General features: G+C 35.6%; 2 protein-coding genes across 2 annotated transcripts; one reads left to right on the top strand and one right to left on the bottom strand.

Annotated features, from left to right (window-relative positions):
* Window positions 1–1,721: 1,721 nt before the first annotated feature.
* On the top strand, window positions 1,722–3,026 carry LOC129803838 (uncharacterized). The gene is made up of 3 exons (XM_055850651.1): window positions 1,722–1,942; window positions 2,006–2,110; window positions 2,170–3,026. Exons 1-3 carry the CDS (start codon window positions 1,808–1,810, stop codon window positions 2,263–2,265), a joined length of 336 nt encoding a protein of 111 aa, XP_055706626.1. The 5' UTR covers window positions 1,722–1,807; the 3' UTR covers window positions 2,266–3,026.
* Window positions 3,027–9,924: 6,898 nt separating this feature from the next.
* Window positions 9,925–18,629, bottom strand: LOC129803762 (caprin homolog). Its single transcript, XM_055850544.1, has 3 exons — window positions 18,407–18,629; window positions 16,890–18,108; window positions 9,925–11,214 (listed from the first exon to the last, which is right to left on the bottom strand). The coding sequence occupies exons 1-3, from the start codon at window positions 18,530–18,532 to the stop codon at window positions 10,298–10,300; spliced, it is 2,262 nt and encodes a 753-aa protein (XP_055706519.1). The 5' UTR covers window positions 18,533–18,629; the 3' UTR covers window positions 9,925–10,297.
* Between the last annotated feature and the right edge of the window lie 1,768 nt (window positions 18,630–20,397).

Raw genomic sequence — 20,397 nt, 5'->3', positions numbered from 1 at the left:
AAAGTGAAGGGCAGAAATATTCTGATTTTGGATGGACATGTTTCTCACTGCGGATCTCTAAAACTGCTGGATAGGGCTGCGGCAGAAAATGTGACGCTTCTTTGTCTTCCTCCTCACACAACCCATGTACTCCAGCCATTGGATACATCGTTCTTCCAGCCATTTAAATATCAATTCAGGGTTACCGCTGATGCATGGATTTTTAGCCACCCGGGTCGCAATATAACGCGTTATCAGCTAGGTCCCTTGGTACGGGAGGCGTGGCTAAAAACTGCTACGGCAAAAAATGCTGTGAACGGCTTTAGGACAACGGGAATTTACCCACTGAATCGCCAAACTCTGCGTGATGATCATTTCGCCATAGTGGATAAGATCAAGAAAGAACCGAGTACAGGAAAAGTCATTCCTGCGGATGGGGCAGCAAAAGTGATTGGTGCCCAACAATTAGCACCAGTAAAGACTCAGAAGGTCGTTCCCGAGGAGGTTAAAATTAAAGTGGAAGAGATTGAGAACAAAACGTCAGAAAAACTTTTGCAAGAGATTGCTCCAATTCCTGAAATCAACATTGCAGTAAAGAAATCGATTCGAACCCGTGGAAAAGCTCTTGTGCTCACCTCTACCGAAAATAGAGAAAATTTGCGCATGAAAAATGAAAAACAGAAAGAAACTGAGCGCAAATCCCAAGAACGCAAAAAAAGTATTACACAGATTCCCAAGACCTCTAAAAAATCAGTTTCAAATTCATTGAAAAAACTGAGAAATACAATAAAATAGTTTTTTTGTTTAAAAATGTGTCTTTTTCTTATAAATTAATACAATAAAACTGCATATTTTGATAAAATTTTCGGTGTTCCATCTCTCCCTCACTTTTTCTGAATGCCCCAAAATGCAACTTTTTTTAAAATCAATTTTTTGAGGTGATTTTTTTCTTTAATAGTTTTCTAATGGTGATAACATGAATCTAGAGTCTTTAAATGACAAAATAGTAAGATTCGTTTTTATCTCCCGTTAAAAATGTGTCCGCACTATTGAATATAAAAAAGGTGTTCCATCTCTCCTCGAATTTATTTATTGAGTAGACACTGTATATATATTTCGCGGGTCGTGAGAAATTTCTCGGATTTCCGCGAGTCGCGAAATTTTTCGAGGATTTTCGCAGGTCAAGTAAAATTTTGCACATATCAAGCCTGAAAGAGGCTCTAAATGGATGTAAAGTTTTAGGCCTCTATCTCTCGTAGTTTCCGAGATAATCGACTTTAAAGATTTTCAGACACTTTTATGAATTTCTCATCCAATTTTTTTCATTTTTACAAATAATACTAAAAAAAATATATTGGGTTTTAATAAATAATTACATTAATAAATAAATTTGTATTTCTCTATTTATATTCCATTTCTTTTCTATTTTTTCCTCAAAATTTCTTTAAAAAAGGGACCGAATTTTTATTTTTGTTGATCACGCGTCTCGCCTAATACAAATTATAAAAATTCCCGCCAATTGTAGTGACCTCTGTATAACAATTGCTAAACTGAAGTGCGGTGTAAATTTAAATGCCTGAAAAATTTGAAGTTTTTTTATTATTTTCTAACTTTTCTACAAATTCTTTACATCAAATCTACAGAACTTTGGTAAATTGATAATAAGATAATTGAAAAAACCACTTAATGCACGGAAATTGCGGCTTTTTCCCTTATCTCTGAGACTGCCACTAACATAACCTCATTCCCTTTTGTTTTCGTTCTTACAAAAAGGCGAATTTTATTTGTGCGCAAAGTTTTTGCGATTCTCATGAAATTTTGAGAGCAAATGGGCATTTTCAGTAGCAAAGAACCCGTCGACATGAGTGGACCTGTGGCACAGTTTGTGAGAGAGACCATTGCAAGTGATAAAGTGGTGATATTCTCAAAAACCTATTGTCCCTATTGTTCAATGGCCAAGGAGGTAAGTGTTTTTGGAGTTTTCCTGGGCTTCCCGGATCACAAATTCTATTGGAAATTCTTTCAGCAATTCCGAAAGTTGTCTCAGGACTTCACAGCAATTGAATTGGAGAGCAGAGAGGATGGGTCTGAGATTCAGGATGTTCTTGGAGAGATCACAGGTGCTAGAACGGTAAGTTAATGATTTTCTGCCTTGCAAACACGTCTCTAAGGGTTTTTGTGGCATCCCAGGTACCCAGAGTCTTTGTAAAGGGTGAATTCATTGGGGGAGGAACTGACGTCAAGAAGCTATACAACGATGGGTCTCTCAAAAAGATGCTTGAGTAGAAAATCATACCTGATGATTCACTTTCTCTCGAAATTCCACGAAAAGTTCATTAAACATTCATCCGGACAAGTCGGGGCAAGTACCGTACCTCTGTCTCTCTATGGACATAACCGATATAACGGCAATTAATAAACAAATCAGCTGATTACACGTGTCATTTTCCTGAGATCATTTATTGCTAGTTGCGAATTTTTCCCCAGTGATAACACGATTCTTCAGATTTGCATCAAAAGTGAACAGGAAATTAAAAAAAGGTGAGTTCCGGAAAGAAAAGTTCAGTTATTTTCTCGAAAATCATTTCTTTAGTGCGCGGAATACACTCTTAGAAACGGTTTGTTATTTTTTGTATTTTAATTCTAATTTATAGTTGATTTATTATAATTTAGATTTTGAATTTGTATTTGTAAAAAATCTTAAAACATAATAACTGTGCCAACAGTTATCATATTTTGTCAAAAAAAAAAAAAGAAAAACAATAAAAAAAGATTAGATTATGTGAAATAGCTAAGGAATAAGGTTGTTTTACCTTATGGATGCTGTGATTCTTGCATTGGCAATTTCTTTAGTGGACACGGAAAAGAAATTTTAGCACAATAAATTAAGCTAATGTTCATATTTGGAATTAGCACAGATCAACAATTGTTTATTGTGAAAAGAGAAAAATTCTACCTACATAAGAGGCGCAAGGAGACCTTATTTGAAAGTAAATCCAGTTCAAACATTGTAATGAATTAATTTCAATAAAATTCATTGTAAACCCTATTTATTTACATAGTGTAACTGACTAAGAAAAGAATTTGTCACTTGGAATTCAAATCTGGAAAGAAAAAAAAGGAAAATTTTATCAAAAACGACGCGATATCAAACTTTCTGGGCATAAACTTTTGACAAAAATTTTGTATAACTTCCCACGGGGCGAGAAAAGTGCAACAGAATATATTTATATTAGGTAATTTTCTTACGTTTTTGAAGGACTAGACTTCAGTAACTAAAAACTATTTTCCGATAGCAATAAATACATTTTTATGCGCAGAAATAAATTTTCATGCAAGTTACACAGCTCTCTCCGATATACGGCCCGATATCCGGCTGGCAGCTGCCTAATACTGACGGTTGATTAATTCAAACTTCTTTTTTTTTTTTTACAAAGATGAAGCTTTGTCCAGCATGAATTAAAATGTTATTTTCACTTTATCAAAACCTTTGATACTTAATTGTGGCACAAAATGAAACATAAGCACACCACAAAAAAAAATCTGTTGATTTTCAATTCATTCAGAATCAGAACTTCAGAATTCAGAATCATACTTGGAGTATCGAAGTCAACTCACTTTAATGAATGATATGGAAAGTTTCCGGGCTTCTTGTGACATTCTACGTTTCCTTACATGAACAGGAAGAGGACTTGGTAAGATTGGTTCATGAAATGAAGAACAATGGGCATCCTATTGAGGCGGATTAGCTGTCCAAATTTACAGCCAAGTTGGACAAATTAATAAACAAGTTGTCCAAAATAAGAGCCAAAGTCACCTCTACATATCAATTCATTTTTAAACGTATTAAAACTAATTTTAATAAAAATAAGACGATAAATAGCTTGCTAAGTTTCTAAACAACCCTTCTGAAAAGAGAGTAACAAGAAATGTCAATTAATTGAAAATATCGCACTTCAAACTTGGAACTTCGATGCTTATATGCAGACTGTCCAAAATTATGAGCCTTTACCCTAACCCAAATTTCATTTTGTCCACCCGTCTGCCGGATATCGGAGAGAGCTAAGTTTTTCACTTTACCTGCAATTACCTCAGATGTTAATAAATTATTATAAAATGTTATAAATTAGACTTATTTTTGGAAAAGTATAGATGTTTTTACTAACAAAAGTTTAATATTATACAGGCTTAATTCAATTTTCTATGCTAATGGCGCTGGCACACATTTTCAATTTTAGTGAATTTCAATCGGTTAACATTTTAGCTGTTATGACGCTGGCACACCTATTCAATTGAGTGAAATTCAGTCGATTGAAATTTTACCTCTTACTCTTTCAAATTGAAATCAGATAAATCTGTCTCTTTTCTGTCACATGAAATTTAAAATTGAAAATGAAATTGAAATTTCAATTTTCACTTGACAGAAAGAGACAGCTATATTTTATTTCAGATTGAAAGAGTAAGAGGTAAAATTTCAATCGATTGAATTTCACTAAATTGAAAAAGTGTGCCAGCGCCATTACTCTTTTGAAATGAAATTACAAACAGTTGACTCTTTCCGTCAAATGCAAATTAAAATTTCAATTTCATTTTGGATTTGCATTTGACAGAAAGAGACAACTATATTTAATTTCAATTTGAAAAAGTGAGAGGTAAAATTTCAATCGATGGGATTTTTCTAAATTAAAAAGGTATGCCAGCGCCATAAGTTATAGATCAGGCAAATTTATCCAATCCTAAGGCCTAAGTTCCTCTATGGAACGTTGTGCCACTATATTCTTGTTTTAAATGGTGTGCTGGTGGCATTACTGACTAATTTTGATTTATTGCGAACCAAATTTAATTTTTTACTGTTCGAATTTAATTTTTTGTAGTGCTCCCTTACCTTTACAATTTTAGTGAGATACAATTAATTGAAATTTTACTTCTTACTCTTTCAAGCCAAACTCAGATAGTTGTCTCTTTCTTGAAAGTGAAATTTCAATATTGATTTGACAGAAAATGATACAACTTTAAATTTATTTATATTTAAAAGAGTAATGGCGCTGGCACACCTTTTCAATTGAGTGAAATTCAAACGCTTGAAATTTTAACCTCTTATACTCTTTCAAACTGAAATAACATATGTTTGTCTCTTTCTGTCAAATGAAAATTGAAATTTCAATTTCATGTTCAATTTGAATTTGAATTTTCGAGATGGTTTTATCTGATTTCAGTTTGAAAGAGTGAGGTAAAATTTCAATCGATTGAATTTCACTCAATTGAAAAGGTGTGCCAGCATCTTAAGAGTTAAAATTCTAATTAATTGAATTTCACTAAATTGTATAGGTGTAGGAGCTGAGAGCAGCATTACTGAAAAAATCTAAATTTTTACTGCTCATTTTTTTTTGTCTAAAACGCCTAGAACAAGTAGTCACCGGAAGAGCAGAGAACAATCTTAAAATGATCGATCTCTGCACACTGTATTTTTCAAACGCCCGTAAAAAGTCAAATCTGATAAACAACATCGAAACATTATTAGAAGGTTCTCTGATCCTACACGATGAAAGAAGCTGAGATGTGTCTGAAAGAAATAGCAAAAGCAAATTCATTTTGCCGGATTTATTTAATCAAGACTGCACTTTAGCAATTCAACTTAAATTGTGTAATAAATTCTTCATGATTTTTTTCAAGTTTTGTTAGTTTTTTTTTTTTTTTTTGAGAAAATTATAACGTAAAAAACTCATACATAAATATTTATTTTTGGAAATATGTGCCATATTTTCTGTGTTTCTAAGGAAAAACAAATCAAATAAAATAGAAAACCAAAACATACCTGATAATGAGTGATATTGATATCACTGCAACAGGCAGTAATCAAGAGCCTAAGACTTATTTATGATTGAGCTAGTCTTGATTAATAAGCCACACACTTGGCCAGCCTCCAAGCTTTATCTATCTTCCAAGTATTTTTTGCGAATTTGTGCACAGATTTTGATATCAACTTTTGGTCTTCGATAACCCCCAATAAAAAAAAACTACCTCTAGAAGTTTTTATTCCTTTCCCCTTGCCTCCCTCCATTAACGCTGAAATCATGTTCTTGGTTTATTTCGAAAATGGCTTCTATAATATCCTTTTGAAAATGTTTTAGAGTTGGTCCAGAAGAACATATTTTCTATTATACATACAATATAGTTCATCAAATTCGAACATTTGGGGGGTAATACAACAATATTGAGAAAACTCCAGAGAAAAATAGTTCTAATTCAGACTACACGCAAAATTTCCTTTCAATAGCCTCATATTTTAAATTTTGAAGGAGTTCAAATTTGAGGAACTCGACTGTACCTACAGTGGACTTTCGCTCAATCGGCTCGTTTTCATTCGGGCGAGACATTTTGTTGACAATTTTCACGTTTGATTTTTAAGCAAATTTGTTCAAATACACTTAAGTTCCTCTTATTTTATCGTGATTCTTTATAATTGAGCGTTTTTTGTGGAATTTACGATAACTTTGACAGCAGAATCTCTCGATATTTTTGGGTGAGATTTTGCCCCATATACCCGATTTAGAGAGAGTCTACTGTATGACCTAAAAGAAATCGCCGTCTTGATTTTTTGAGGATTTAATCCGTTTAATCACTCTAGAGGCTTATTTTTCAATCAATTTGGTTAAATTTGGATTTTTTGGAAAGGTCTTGAAATCGGTGATGAATCGATAAAGGTAATGACTTGTCTTTGTCGAATTTCATTTTCATTTCTCCGTGTGCTTGTAACTCATAGTACTTTAGTCTGGGAATGAGCTGCCCAGAGAGAAGAGGCAGTGGCTTATTCGATCCTTTCTGTCCTCTTGAATTCTTTTTTTCTTTTGTGTTGCGTTTTCATTTTTTTCTTCTATTTCTCTGTTTAATTTGTATATTTTGAAATTGGTTGGCTCAGACGGCTTAGGGCCTTGACAGACTTGACGCAGACCTGTGCTCGTTAAAAGTCGTGTAATATCGGAAATTTTGTGTTGATAGTTTTAATGGAAATTACAGATAGCCATACTGGTAAGACTAATCCCGCTCATTCACGGTGCCATGATAAATATTTTTGCGCCAAAAAGGCATAAAAGAAATAAAAACTCATATAGAAAGAAATTGTCTTCTTAATATCTTTGTCGGAAGACGGATAGCTGTTCACTACACACCCTTTTACTTGAATCTTGCAGAAATACAAAGAAATTAAATGCAAATGTCACTTCAAATGGAGAGTTCTTAAATCGCGCGCAATTCAACTGTGAGAGAGAGATAGAGACACAAATAACTCACTTGACAAACGTCTGGCGGCGCTGCGGTTGCGAAAAATCTTTTCTTCTTTGAAAATATTTTCTTCTCTATTTTATGTTTATTAGCAGGTCGTGTCCCTTCTTGTAATATGTACTTTTGCATTTCTTATTAACCAAAATAGTGTTGTACAAAAAGATTTTTCTCAAACTTATCCTGAATTTTGATACAGCTCAAAAGAATGTGAGTCTTCCAGCTCAAAACTTCATCCCAATGTTTTTGTTGTAATATCGACAATAATTTACAATTAATTCAAATAACTGTATTCAACTAAATTATTAAAAGCATTTTCTTGTGAAAATGACTTAACTTCTAAGGAATTAAACAATTTTCACATTAAAAAACCTCTCATTTTTTCTACGTGAATTTTCGCGGCATTTCGAAGAATGCCAACAGGCACCACCAAACTCTCTTCGGCTTTTCTTTTAGCTCAGGCCTGGACTTGAGGATTAGCCGAGAGATGGCTTAGCGTAATTATATTCGAAATAATGGTTTAACTACATTTCTATCATTTTCCACTAAGCTGTCTTTCGGCTTAAGTCCTAATTGTGCCAAGGACCTAATACAACCTCCGAAGGAGCTTTTCCACCGTTTTGCTCTGGAGGTTGGTCACCAACGCTAAGACGGCGGTGGACGCTGCTAACTGTTTCTTCAATTGCTTAAACCTTTTCTGTACTTTCAAGGGATTTAATCTCAATTGCACGCATTGCCATTGTAAATAAATAAATAAAATATAGGTAAGTGAGGTAAGTATAATTCACAGAGAGCTCTATCTCGCCTCGTGAGTTCGAGCCTTCCGCAAAGCTGGAACCCTTTGTCACATTTTTTCTTAAAAATGGACTCAATAAAGGCGGTGAACGGATACTTCAGCGGATTGAACCCTTTAAGGACGATTGGGACACCGCTGTCCCATAAGGAAAATAATTTTTTCTGACTACATAAAGTCATTTTTTCCTTATTTTTGTACGTTTTTGCAAAGTAGAAGGTTGAAGGAATCTAGAATATTTTTTGAAAGTCTCCAGCTATTTGTTAGATAGTAAATTTTTCAGCTAAAAAATGACGAATTTTTAAATTCTCATATTGAAAATTAATTTTAATTATTTTTTATACTTCCAATTTTTTTAAGCAAAACTGTTTTGGAAGTAGAAACTACAATACTCAAACATAATATTTTTCATTAGAGTAAAAATAGGTGTGATTAGAAGGAATCACACCTAATTATCGTTCATTGGTGTTGGGGTCGTCGTCAAAGTGGACTGTATTTTTTTGTAAATGCTTTTTATTTTCGTCGTCTTTACAGCCGGCGAGACACGGATAATTCCCGAGAAGATCTAGTAGAGCTAATAAGAATTGATTAAAAGTCCTAATTGCTAAATAAATCGTCTTTGTCTTTACCTAATAAGACTTCAATCTTGTTCTGGATATCACCTAATATCTACTGAATCCGTCTGTCTCTATTTAATCAACCTATCGCAAAGTAAAGAAATACCTTCTTAGATTCAATAGATAACATAATTTTACACCATTTTCACAACTTATTCGAGAAAATAACCAAATTTCTGTAGTCGTCGTCGTCACGCGTGTCTCGCCATTAAAGTCACAAAGTGAAAAGACAGAATGCCGGAAGGGCCTAAATTACAATGCCAAAAAATATTAATTCATAAAATTTCCGTCAGACGGCGTTCTGTCCACAACAATTGGTATTGTCAGAAAAATTACTTAAATTTTTAGGCTATTATTGTCCCTATCGCTCATAGAGGACTAAAATACACCGAATCAGACTCTGTTGGATTTTCTAAGGTTAGATGTAAGACCTTTTACTGATTTTGTTTATCCGTTTCATTTTTATTGCTGATTTTCGGTCCGCGAAAACTGTCACGTCGTTAAAGGGTTAAGTTTAAAATGTATTTTTTAAATTATTATTTTCAATTTCCCCACGCATGATGGCGCTGCTGTTTCAATTTGTTAAAATATCCAACGGAAGCCGTACAGTTCAGTGATAAAAATAGTGTGTCACAAAAGAAAATTAATTTTATTGTATATATACCTATTTTTTTTTGAGAGCAAGAAATAGTTTACAAACATACACAAGTAGAACTTGGGTAATTCCTTCAATTGTATCTCCATTCTTTTCTAAAAACTCCTAATACTTTATTTTTGTATCCATTTTTTTCCGTCATTTATTGTTTTCAAGAGCTAAATTCATAATTAAATGATTGATTCTCCATGCTAATTTGCTCATTTAAAAATCCACTATATTTTATTAATTACGATTTTTCTTTTTGATAAATTTAGAATGTGAAAAGCAAATCCTTATTCCTTTTTTTGCGTTCATTGTAATTGTTTTTTTCTTTCTATTAATTGGCTGTAATCTTAGCTATAAAAATTCTTTTATTTCACATCTGTTGGAAAACTCAGAAAAAAAAGATATTGCTAAAAATGGCAGAAGCTGTTTTTTCCGTTCCTTGGCACAAACCCTTGGAACAATTTCAATAAATGCAAAAAGTAAGCATCAGCGCCACCAGACAGACGATTTCCGAAGCTTCTATTTTGCAATAAGTTGAGTTCCAACTAATTGGGGCCAAGGGACAAAAAACCAAAAGCGAATAACAATTGAAAAATCCAAAAAAAAAAGCAAACTTAAGAAAAAAACATAATTTTCTTCTTTATTATAAATTATACAGAAAGTCATAATGAAAAGGATCTTTAAAAAAAATCAGAATAATGTAATTAAACAGCAGTTCATCTGCATAATTCATCAATTCTTTTAAATATATGTGTGTCTGTATGAAAAAAAAGAGAACGAACGAAATGGGATTATAATACTCGGTTAATTTCATTATTAAACTCCATAATTGAGTTTTTTTTTTGTGTTTGTGTGTGAGAACTTCAAGAAAACAAGAGATAGAAGTCTTCAAAGTAGACAAATATTTAGGGCCACTGGGCCAGTTTCTCCTCCTCCTCCTCCCTTTGTATCATCATCTTTCTTCCTGTGCCAATTTCTCCCTTTTTTTTATTCATTCTGAGCTGGGGCAGAGTTCCTAGTGGGACCTTGGTAGCCTCCAGTTGAACGCATGGGTCTATTGTCACGTCTGTTGGAGTTACTGCGCTCTCCACGGTTTCCTCCTCCTCCTCCGCCCATTGACTGACGCATATTGGGACGCTGTTTGTAGTTACTTCCACCATTGTGATAGCCACCTCCTCCGCTGCCGCCACTTGAGCCCCCATTCTGATTCTGATAGTAGTTGGGATCGTTGTTGCGGTAGAAAGTGCTTCCACCGCCAGATCTCTGACCAGCTCCTCCTCCATTCTGATGATACCCACCACCACCATTTCCTCCTCCTCCTCCCTGCTGCTGCCTACTGGACCTGTAACCCATATTATTGTGCATCCCGCGGCGCCTCATCTGACCACCTCCACCACTTGAATATCCCCGGCGACCTCCGTAGCCACCTCCAGACGATCCTCCCTCAGGCTGCCAAGAACCACCAAACTGATTGTCCCCAGCGGCATTGGATGTGTCTGCGGAATTCCAATCCTTGGTTGTTGCCTCATTCACCTGATCGCCCCAGTCAGTACTCTCTTCAGCCACTTTCTTTGTCACCGCAGCCGAATCCTCAGCCGTCCATTCACTGATAGTCAAAGGTGGCTCTTCTGCCGGTGGCTCCTCCTTCCTACTCGGTGCCACTTTCTCAACGACTGGCGCCGGCTGAGCACTCGAGACAGCCGGCTGTGGAGCCTGGGTCATCATAAGAGATCTATTGTCAGCTGCCGGGAACTGCTGAGCCTGGCCAGGAGACACATGTCCTGCAGTCTGAATGGGCTGCTGCTGTTGCTGTTGCTGCTGCTGTTGTTGCTGCTGCAGCGTCTGAGGAGCCGAATTCGGCGGCACGATGGGTCGAGCTGTTGCAAATCCGGGAATATGAACGGCTACAAAAGATAATAAATTATAATTAGGGGAGACCCGGGCAGATAAGCCAGCAAATGAAATTTTTCTTTGAGTTCAGTAAATATTTCAATGAATAAGGAGGGCAGGCAAGGGAGTGTTTATTATTCTGAATAAATATACAGTGCCGGACAATGTTTCAAAACTCTCTATAAAGCACTTAATATCTCAAGATCTAATTTATATTTTGACTGAAACTTTTTTTTCTTAGAGAGCTTTGTTATAAAGCTACAAATTGTGCCTTATTAGAATTTTTTAGGAGAAGGACTAATATTTTTTAGAGCCTTTTAAAAAAAGGATGCATTGGTACAATTTTGTCACTTGTACCCAAACGCTACTTTTTGTTCTAAAATTTTATTTTATGAACTATTTACGTAAAAAGGAATTTAATATAATGACTTCCGGCTGTTATTAATGCATTTTGCATGAACACTTCCGGAATTTTTTCACTTACAACCTAAGTAATGTTATATTTCAATAAAATACGCTCTTTTATGAAAAAGTGTATCAATAACGGATTTTGGTCCAACAAAATGGCTGCAAAGTATGACGTAGGCTATATCACAGAAATCAGACTACATATCTGGACGTGAACCAGTGGTAAGACTATGAAATCCGGACTCCAATCACAGTTTATTACCATTTATTTTTGTATTTGGGCGACAAAATCGCGTTCGGCGAGGTCTAAACTATTGGCTAGCCTTTCAAATTAATCAAAATCGATATCCTAAGCAACATCAGCTTCAGGGTATGATAACTAAGCCATGAATTACCCAACGGAATAGCCTATATACTCTGTCTGTATAGACAAAAAAGCAGCGGAATTATTTATAAAGATTTTACGTACTGATTTAGTATCATAAAGTTTAATAGCAAAATCGGACGATTAGGGCAGTATGACCATGGATATATTTAATATAGCGCGGAAATATATAAAATAACCAACTGGGACCGAAAAAATATTGAAAATTCTTTAGAAATGTCGGTTTAATTGAGGAATTGTAAAATTAGTTGAAAACTGTTTTAGTTTCTTTTGCATTTCGTTCTCTTTCCCTGCTTTACCGGTCATTCTGCCAAGTATTTTATGATTCAGTTATCATACCCTGAAGCTGATGTTGCTTAGGATATCGGTTTTGATTAGTTTGAAAGGTTAGCCAATAGTTTAGACATCGCCGAACACGATTTTGTCGTCCAGATACAAAAATAAATGGTAATAAACTGTGATTGGAGTCCAGATTTGATAGTCCTACCACAGGATCACGCCTAGATACGTAGCCTCATCTCTGTGATATGGCCTACGTCATACTTTCCAGCCATTTTATTGGACAAAAATCTGTTATTGATACATTTATTCATATAAGACCGTATTTTATTCAAATATACCATTACTTAGGCTGTAAGTGAATAAATTCCGGAAGTGTTCATGCAAAATGCATTAATAACAGCCGGAAGTCATTATATTAAATTCCTTTTTACGTAAATAGTTCATAAAATAAAATTTTAGAACAAAAAGTAGCGTTTGGGTACAAGTGACAAAATTACCCAGAAATATGACATGAAAAATTCGATGGTGAAAAGGTACACTATTAATTTTTCTGAGAAATTAATAAATTAAAATTTGTGAATATGAATGGATTTTCGCTTTATTTGGAGCAAAATTAACTAAATAATGAAACTGTGGTATAGAAAATTATATTAATACTGTATTTATCATGGAAAAAAATGACGTTTCCATTTGGAGTAGCAAAAAATTTCCATTTGAAGCAGGTTTTGAATTAGCTTAATTTACCCTATATCATCTGAAAATTTATTAAATTGTCTTTCTAAGTGCATTAGAATCTCAAAATCGCAAAAAGTGAGTTGACCCCTTGCAATTTCCAAGCAGCGAATTGATTCGCTTTGTGTGGAATTCAGTAAAGAATCTTAACCCTCTAACGGTGTTTTCTTTAATATGCGAAAAAAAAGTTCTAAAACAATGTTTACTATGATAATTATGATCCAATAAAGTCGTAAAAACCATCCATTCTTCATTATCTCTTTTAGTTTAGGCGCTAGGTGAGAAAATATAAAAAAATTTTAAAACTCTTTTTGCTTCTAAAATTCACATTTTTAGTTTTTTCAATTTTTTTTAAATAAAATATACAAAGTAGAATGACATATCTTTCAGTAAAAAATAAATTAATTTTAGTCAGATAACTTTAAATCGGTATTTTTATGGAAATTGGAAATGAGTTTTTTTGCACAAATATTTTTGGTTGCTTTTTCTCTGACCTGTCACACAAAACTGGGAATAGCAACAAAACGAAGAGTCAAAATGAGTTCAAACTTTCAAGAGATGTTTATAAGACTATTACCGAGGACACTATAGCATTTTTAAATAAATAAAACCTTTATTGTCGCTGTAAATGTGATTTTTGTGAAGACCGCCTGGAGACGGTCTTACCCGTTAGAGGGTTAAATCATGGAAACCATTTTCAGTACGTACCTGCGAAACCTTCCCCTAAAACCCTAAATTAAATTGAAAATAGACTTCTTAGCTTAAAAGATGCAATTGCAAAAATCAATTGAGAAGAAATTAGTAAAATGATTCAATTTAGAAAATAAATAAATAAATCGCATTGCAATAATCAATTATGTTATGATTGTTTTTGAGGTAATTTCTTTGGCCTCTTTAACAGAGCATAAAATGAACAAAACAAGACTCCTTGCAATTTCCTTGACCTGCTTTTGAAATAATTCTCCAGACTCTGCTGTGAAAGATGTTGCAAGTTATATTGGCTTTCCTTTTATACACTTTACTTTACAGTAGACTCTCTCTCAATCGGGAATATGGGGCAAAATGTCATCCTGTTTAGCGATAGAATTGAGCGTCAAAGCCTTTGTAAATTCCACAAAAAGCACTCAATTATAAAGAATCATGATAAAATAGGAAGAACTACAGCGAATTTGAGTGAATTAGCTTCATAATTAAGCGTGAAAATTGTCAACAAAATTTGTCGCCCGATTGAAAAAGAGCCGATTGAGTGAGAGTCCACTGTACTTTACAGGATTCAGGTCAGAATTTGAATGCCACAAATTCAAATTTTACCGAAGGGGTTTAACTCTTTCGTCTCCTTTGGGACTCTGGGTATCCATGGAAAAAAAGAATTTTTTTTGGACTATTTAGAATCGATAAAAATCCGATTCTTGTGGATGATTACAAACTATGAGGATGTCCAAATCTAGGATATTTTTTGCAGGTTCCCCCAATTAACTCCTGAGCTAAGATATTTTTGGTCAAAAATCGTGAATTTTCGATTTTCTGCTTCCTTGCAGATATTGTGACTTTTTTTTTTTGATATTTCTAGACCAGAATAAGGAAAAACCTCTCGGGGCCAATAAGTATGATAACTAACAATTACAAATTGCATAAATTCGAAAAATATTTTTTTCTTAAAATTTAAAAAAAAAACTTGCAAAATTTTGTTCTCTTTCTCTTTATTTTCTCTTTTTTTTTAAATTAATTACCACGTACAAATTGTTATTTCGATTTAGATATTTAAGGTTTCTTTTTCTAATCAGGTATAGCTAGAATTGTTATTGAATTGTAGTCTTCCAATGTACCTGATTTTTATATGCATATGGCAATTTGCCGCTGCATTAATAAATAATAATAATAATAAAAAAAACTTGTTCAAACTTTATGGGTACTCTCGTCCCCAAAAATCTAGAGGTCAAATGTAAGGTTATCCCGCCAATGCCCGCCATTTGCTTTTTAACACCAACCTTGTAAGAAAATTCAAGCGGGAGCGAAATTTTTGCCAATATGGCCGATAATTTTGACATTTGATTGAAGTTGATAAAGTTTTAGCAGCCTGAACTACGTACCAATTTGACAGTACCAAATTTCGGAAGGTACACTAAAAAAAAAGTACAAATTGAAATGAAAACAAAGTGGTTTTTCAGCGTTTTAGTGGAAATTACACACAAATTCCATCCTCAGAGCCTCAGTGAATCCTGTACTGACTCCCAGAAACTTAATGAAGCTTGTGCTATAGTGAAAATATCGCATTTTATTAAATTTGTGGCTCAGTACAAATTAGCCAGCTGTCAAATTGGTACGAACTTCAGTTTTTTTGGTACCAAATTTATTTACGGATTTTCAAGTGAATGTGGCCAAGATTCCTCTTGCCCGGTATCTCAGGCGGTAGTTTAGCGTCTTCCTGGCCACCCCAGTGATATCCCCCAGTGAATAATTGTGAATTAATTAAAATAGAACCTATCAAAAATTTGGTACAAACTTCAGCTTTTTGCTGATACCAAATTTCATTGAAAAAAGCTGAAGTTCGTACCAATTTGACAGCTGGCTAATCTGTACTGAACCACAAAAAATCGATAAAATGCTATAATTTTATTACAGCACAAGTCCTATTAAGTTCCTGTGAGTCAATAGAGGATTCAATAAGCTCTGGAGATGCGTTTTCATCGAAAATTACCTTTATTTCTGTTGAAAACTAAGTAATTCCCTCTTCATATCCCATTTTTTTCTCAGTGTATTAACGGTCAAATTTAAAATTTGGTACTTGTCAAATTGGTACGAAGTTCAGCTTGCTTAAAGTTTTTTGTATTCTTCCAGATTTTGGTGAATTCTGATTGTCCAGGAAGTGTTTTTTTGGCTCTTGAGAAAGCTTAATGTGTCTGCAGTAACATCGTGTTTGAGAAAAATGTGTTTTAAAGTGCTATTCTGTGAAATATTTTGAGGAATCTGTTGGCAAGCAGGAGCTCGGTGTCCTTTTTAGCACTTCCTGGACATCCCACAAGATACTGGTCAATAATTCTTCTTGTTTTAGTAATCAACATTGTAAAGGAGTCATTTGACACGCAAAAATAATTCACAAAATTGATATTATTGCCTTTGGGAAAATTGAAGTTTGTCTGAGTTTGTCTCCTTTTCGTTCTTTTGGGGACGAGAGTACCCATGAGAGTTTTCCAATTTCCCAGAGGCGGAGAAAATTCTTTCTCTACAAAAGTATCATATTTGACCACTAAGAGTTACAATAACGTGAGTTTTACTGAAATTCGTTCGCTGGATATGTTGTGGTCCGAAAAGAGTTAACCCATTCAGTCAATGTACCAGAAATACTTGAGATAGAATATTCATATTTTGAGATTAGTTTCCTACAGATTAATAGATGAATTTTTTGAAAAGAAAATTTTTTTTATCTATTATGGGGCCCGGGGAGCCCCTGTAAACACACGTCTTAACGGTCGCTGAATTTAAATTCTTTGCATTAATTCATTACAAACTCTATTGCTTTAGATACAGTAACTATTCAAGAAAACAAATTGGCAACTAGAATTCAAATCACGAAAGAGGAAGGAGGCCAATTTTAACAAATTCGACGGGTTGTCATTTTTTCCGTCCGCCATTTTGAACAAAAATTTTGCATGACCTTCCGCGAAGCAAGAAAACAATAACAAAATGTATTTTCATCTCTGTCGGACTATTTTTCTTAAAAAATTGAAGAACTAAAGTTACTAAAAATCCATTCCCGACAGCAATTCGGATAAAAATTACGCAGGAATAAATCATCTAAAATCACCCAATTTGCGTATGATGTATAATACCATGGTAAGGAATGGGTTAATATTTTGTTTGAAAGAAAAAAAATGCACTAACCTGCAAGATGATCCGGAGCTGGAGGTTGATTGGGTGCAATTGGTTGTTGATTGGGAACAGCGGCGGGTGGCTTGATGCCGGGAAAGACAGTTTGCGGGGGCACCATGGGATAGTTCTGGTTTGTGAAGGTCTGAGTGGCGATGGGAACGGCAGGGGCAGTCATTTGGGGTGCCGGAGCTGGTGCTGCAGCCGGCTGCTGTGGCTGCGGTGCCGCCGGTGTAGATGTCACGACGTCCGGAGAATCGAGCTCAGACTCCTGCAGGAAGTAGTAATTGCTGCCACCGATGATGTCCGAGATTGGCCTCATCTGCTGCATATACTGCTGTTGATGCTTGAAGTAGGACTGTTCCATGGCTCTCATGTGGCCGGCATTCATAAGGGGATTCGGAGCACCGGGAATTCCCACCAAGGGCGGAGTGGCAGTACTCACGACGGACGCCTGAGCTGGGATGATGGTCGTGATGGGCTGTGGCATGAGAATCTGAGGCACCAGAGCTGGAGGAGCTTGGGTCAAGGGTTCAGCCGGGAAGTTGGGAACAGTTGCAGGTTGCTGAGGCGGTGCCTCAGGTTCTTCCACAGTTTCCTTCGCCGGAGCTACTTCAGCATCACTCTCTACTCCATTCTTTAGCACTTCCTTAGTCTCCGTCTCTGGTTCTTCCTCCTTTTCCGGCATGATGAAGTGTTTGTCAAAATAGCCGGAATTCTGCACAACTTGCAGGATGCTTCGGACACGCTCGTAATTTGTGTCACAGAAGGACTTTGGCTTGCCATCCACCGTCGAGATGAGGTGATCAGCCGCCTTCTGGGCACTGGCCAGGTAGGTTTCTAGATTTGACCCAGGCACCCTCTTGACCGTTGAACTGTCATAGAGCTTATCCAGTAGATCGAGTTCCTTCTTCTCCAGCTTAGCCGCACCATTGGAACCCGTGAGGAAATCCTCCCGGGCTTGCTCATCGCGAAGATTCTCCAATGTGTCTTGAATCACGAGTACTTCCTTGACTTTGGTCACTTCATTCTGGATACGTGTTGCCGTCTCCTTGCGCACCACCTTCTTCTGATCCTTCTCCCACATGGCCGAAATGGCATGGACCTGCTTGAACAATTCCCTAGCAAAGTCCAGACACTGTGTTACTTCATCGTACTTGGACACTGCAATTTTCTGATCCTGCGTCAAATCTTTCCCTGACTTCTGCAGATCCCTATACGACTCCAACTTTCCCTGCAACATCCCATGGATAGAAACCTTGAGAATCCGACTCAAGAAAACCTCGAGAAAGTGCCCCCCCTCCCATCCGGAAGGGCACATGCAAAGCGCAAAATGTGTATAAAATATGGCGTCGGGGGGAACAAAGAAAAAACCCACAAATTGGAACAGGAAATCCCAATTCTATCCACTCAATTGAACTTGCAATTCAACCCACATACCCCAAAGAATCCATTTGGGGTACATTCACATTGGCAGCTGTACGGGAAATTGGCAAAAAAAGGGCGTAATCCCCAAACAGTTTCCAACTTACCTTCCTCTTCTCCAAGTTTCGGATCTTATGCTCCACTGCCACAATCACCTGACGTATGGGGGTACCATTGTCAGGGATCTGCACCTCGGCTGAGGCGCGTTTCTCTATTTTTGCACAGGAAGGCATCTTATTACCACGAAAAATCTCCACTAAAACGTGCCGTAAACGCAAAAAATGTCCGACAGATGTTGACACGAACTGACACTTAATGCCCTATAAAAAAATTTCTTAGCAGCGTGTTCAGCTATTTGGGTCTGGAAATTTTCCATGGAATTGTCTGCAGATAATTGTCTTGAAAATACAATAGACTCTCGCAAATTCGGCTCTTTTAAGATCGGGCGGGTGGCGGGTTACTCTCGGGGTTACTTTTTAATTCGGGCAGCGGTTACATTTGAAAAAAGTTTGTTGTCATTTTTCAAGTTTAATGCCCAACGCACAATAACTTTTGCTTTGTAAACATGTTTTTGACATTTCAATGAGAGTGAGTGAGATCTAGATCTAGTCATCTCGCTCACGCTCATGGGAAATTTTGAAAACATATTTACAAACAAAAGTTATTGAGCGTTGGGCATAACACTTCGTAGAACCCTAACTACAGTAGACTCTCTCTCAATCAGCAATATGGGGCGAAATGTCATCCGGTTTATCGATAGATTTGGGCGTCAAAGCCTTTGTAAATTCCACAAAAAGCGCTCAATTATAAAGAATCACGATAAAATAGGAAGAACTACAGCGAATTTGAGCGAATTAGCTTCATAATTAAGCGTGAAAATTGTCAACAAAATTTGACGCCCGATTGAAAAAGAGCCGATTGAGTGAGAGTCTACTGTAAAGTAAAAGTGTCACGGAAGGACCAAGTGGCAGCTGCTGCTATTTATCGGATTTTACAAAATATTTTAATATTTTTATTTGTATTTTAATATTCGAAGCTTTAGTCAGTTCTTTTCTGGTGTCTGAATCAGAAATTTTATCTCTTTGGGTACTGTATCTAAAGATTTTTAACCATTCGATGTTTTCATCTTTATCAGAATCATGGAGTAATGGAAAGTAGTCTGCTTTTGAATGCTTATGAACAATAGTTAATACTATTAACTATTATCTATTAGCTTCGCTTAAAAAAATGGAATTTTCGCTTTGGGAAATAAGAGAAAAATTGAATAATTCCCATAATTATTCATATTTCTCAATTCAATATTTTCCATAATTCTTCTCAATATTTTGCAAAAACACTTTCAATTTGTTCTTTTAAGGTTTTTATACACTAACAATCAAGAAAATTACATCTGCAGAACGTCAAAGTCCCATATAAAATGCATATGGCAGCAACTGCCACTTGGTCCTTCCGAGTGCAGTTTTTTGTTTTTACAATATATTTACATTAATATTTAATTTTTATTAAAAACTTTATAACGAAAAAATAGACAGATAAATTCTGCACGCATTCAATCAGGCCTCCAAGCGAAATGATATATTCTTCACTATAAAAAATTAAATTGAAAACTAAATTGGCAGCGGCTGCCACTAGGGTCCTTCCAAGTGTTAATTATGATTATCAAATGAATCAAATATGCTCAAATTTGGCATGCTTTGTCTTAGTTTTGATGTGATTTTGCATTATTGAGGGATTTTCATGCAATTTACGATATAAATGAGTGTGTAAACTTAATATGCACATGAATAAAAAATCGTTGCTTTTCAAAAAGTTTGTCGCCCAAATTTCTGTCTAATTCGGCTGACATTTCGGTCCCATATGCCCGAATTTGAGAGAGTCTACTGTATTCCGCTTGGAATTCTGCGGAGTTATCAGCTTTTTTTCGCGTGGATTTCCTAGAAAAAAAGTCCGAGGAATTTTCTTGCAACATATTTGAGAGCATTCCTCGGAAATTGATTCAAAATTTTCTTTGAATATTCCGAGTATATTTTCTGATATCTTTCCGACCAAGACTCCATGGAAGTAAGCGCGAAAATTCTGCAATTATTTTTCGCCCTAA

The sequence above is a fragment of the Phlebotomus papatasi genome, chromosome 2 (assembly GCF_024763615.1).
Source record: "Phlebotomus papatasi isolate M1 chromosome 2, Ppap_2.1, whole genome shotgun sequence".
In the NCBI taxonomy this organism is placed as follows: Eukaryota; Metazoa; Arthropoda; class Insecta; order Diptera; family Psychodidae; genus Phlebotomus; species Phlebotomus papatasi.
The sequence above is the reverse complement of the archived record's forward strand: the minus strand, read 5'-3'. Positions and strand labels throughout refer to the sequence as shown.

What these genes read in the sequence shown, in the direction of transcription:
- LOC129803838 (XM_055850651.1), top strand. Translation starts at nt 1,808, where the DNA reads ATGGGCATTTTCAGTAGCAAAGAACCCGTCGACATGAGTGGACCTGTG. An exon ending in ATTGTTCAATGGCCAAGGAG is followed by an intron (nt 1,943 to 2,005) that starts GTAAGTGTTTTT and finishes AAATTCTTTCAG; the next exon opens with CAATTCCGAAAGTTGTCTCA. An exon ending in AGATCACAGGTGCTAGAACG is followed by an intron (nt 2,111 to 2,169) that starts GTAAGTTAATGA and finishes GTGGCATCCCAG; the next exon opens with GTACCCAGAGTCTTTGTAAA.
- LOC129803762 (XM_055850544.1), bottom strand. Translation starts at nt 18,532, where the DNA reads ATGCCTTCCTGTGCAAAAATAGAGAAACGCGCCTCAGCCGAGGTGCAG. An exon ending in GAAACTTGGAGAAGAGGAAG is followed by an intron (nt 18,109 to 18,406) that starts GTAAGTTGGAAA and finishes GGGATGTTGCAG; the next exon opens with GGAAAGTTGGAGTCGTATAG. An exon ending in AGCTCCGGATCATCTTGCAG is followed by an intron (nt 11,215 to 16,889) that starts GTTAGTGCATTT and finishes TATCTTTTGTAG; the next exon opens with CCGTTCATATTCCCGGATTT.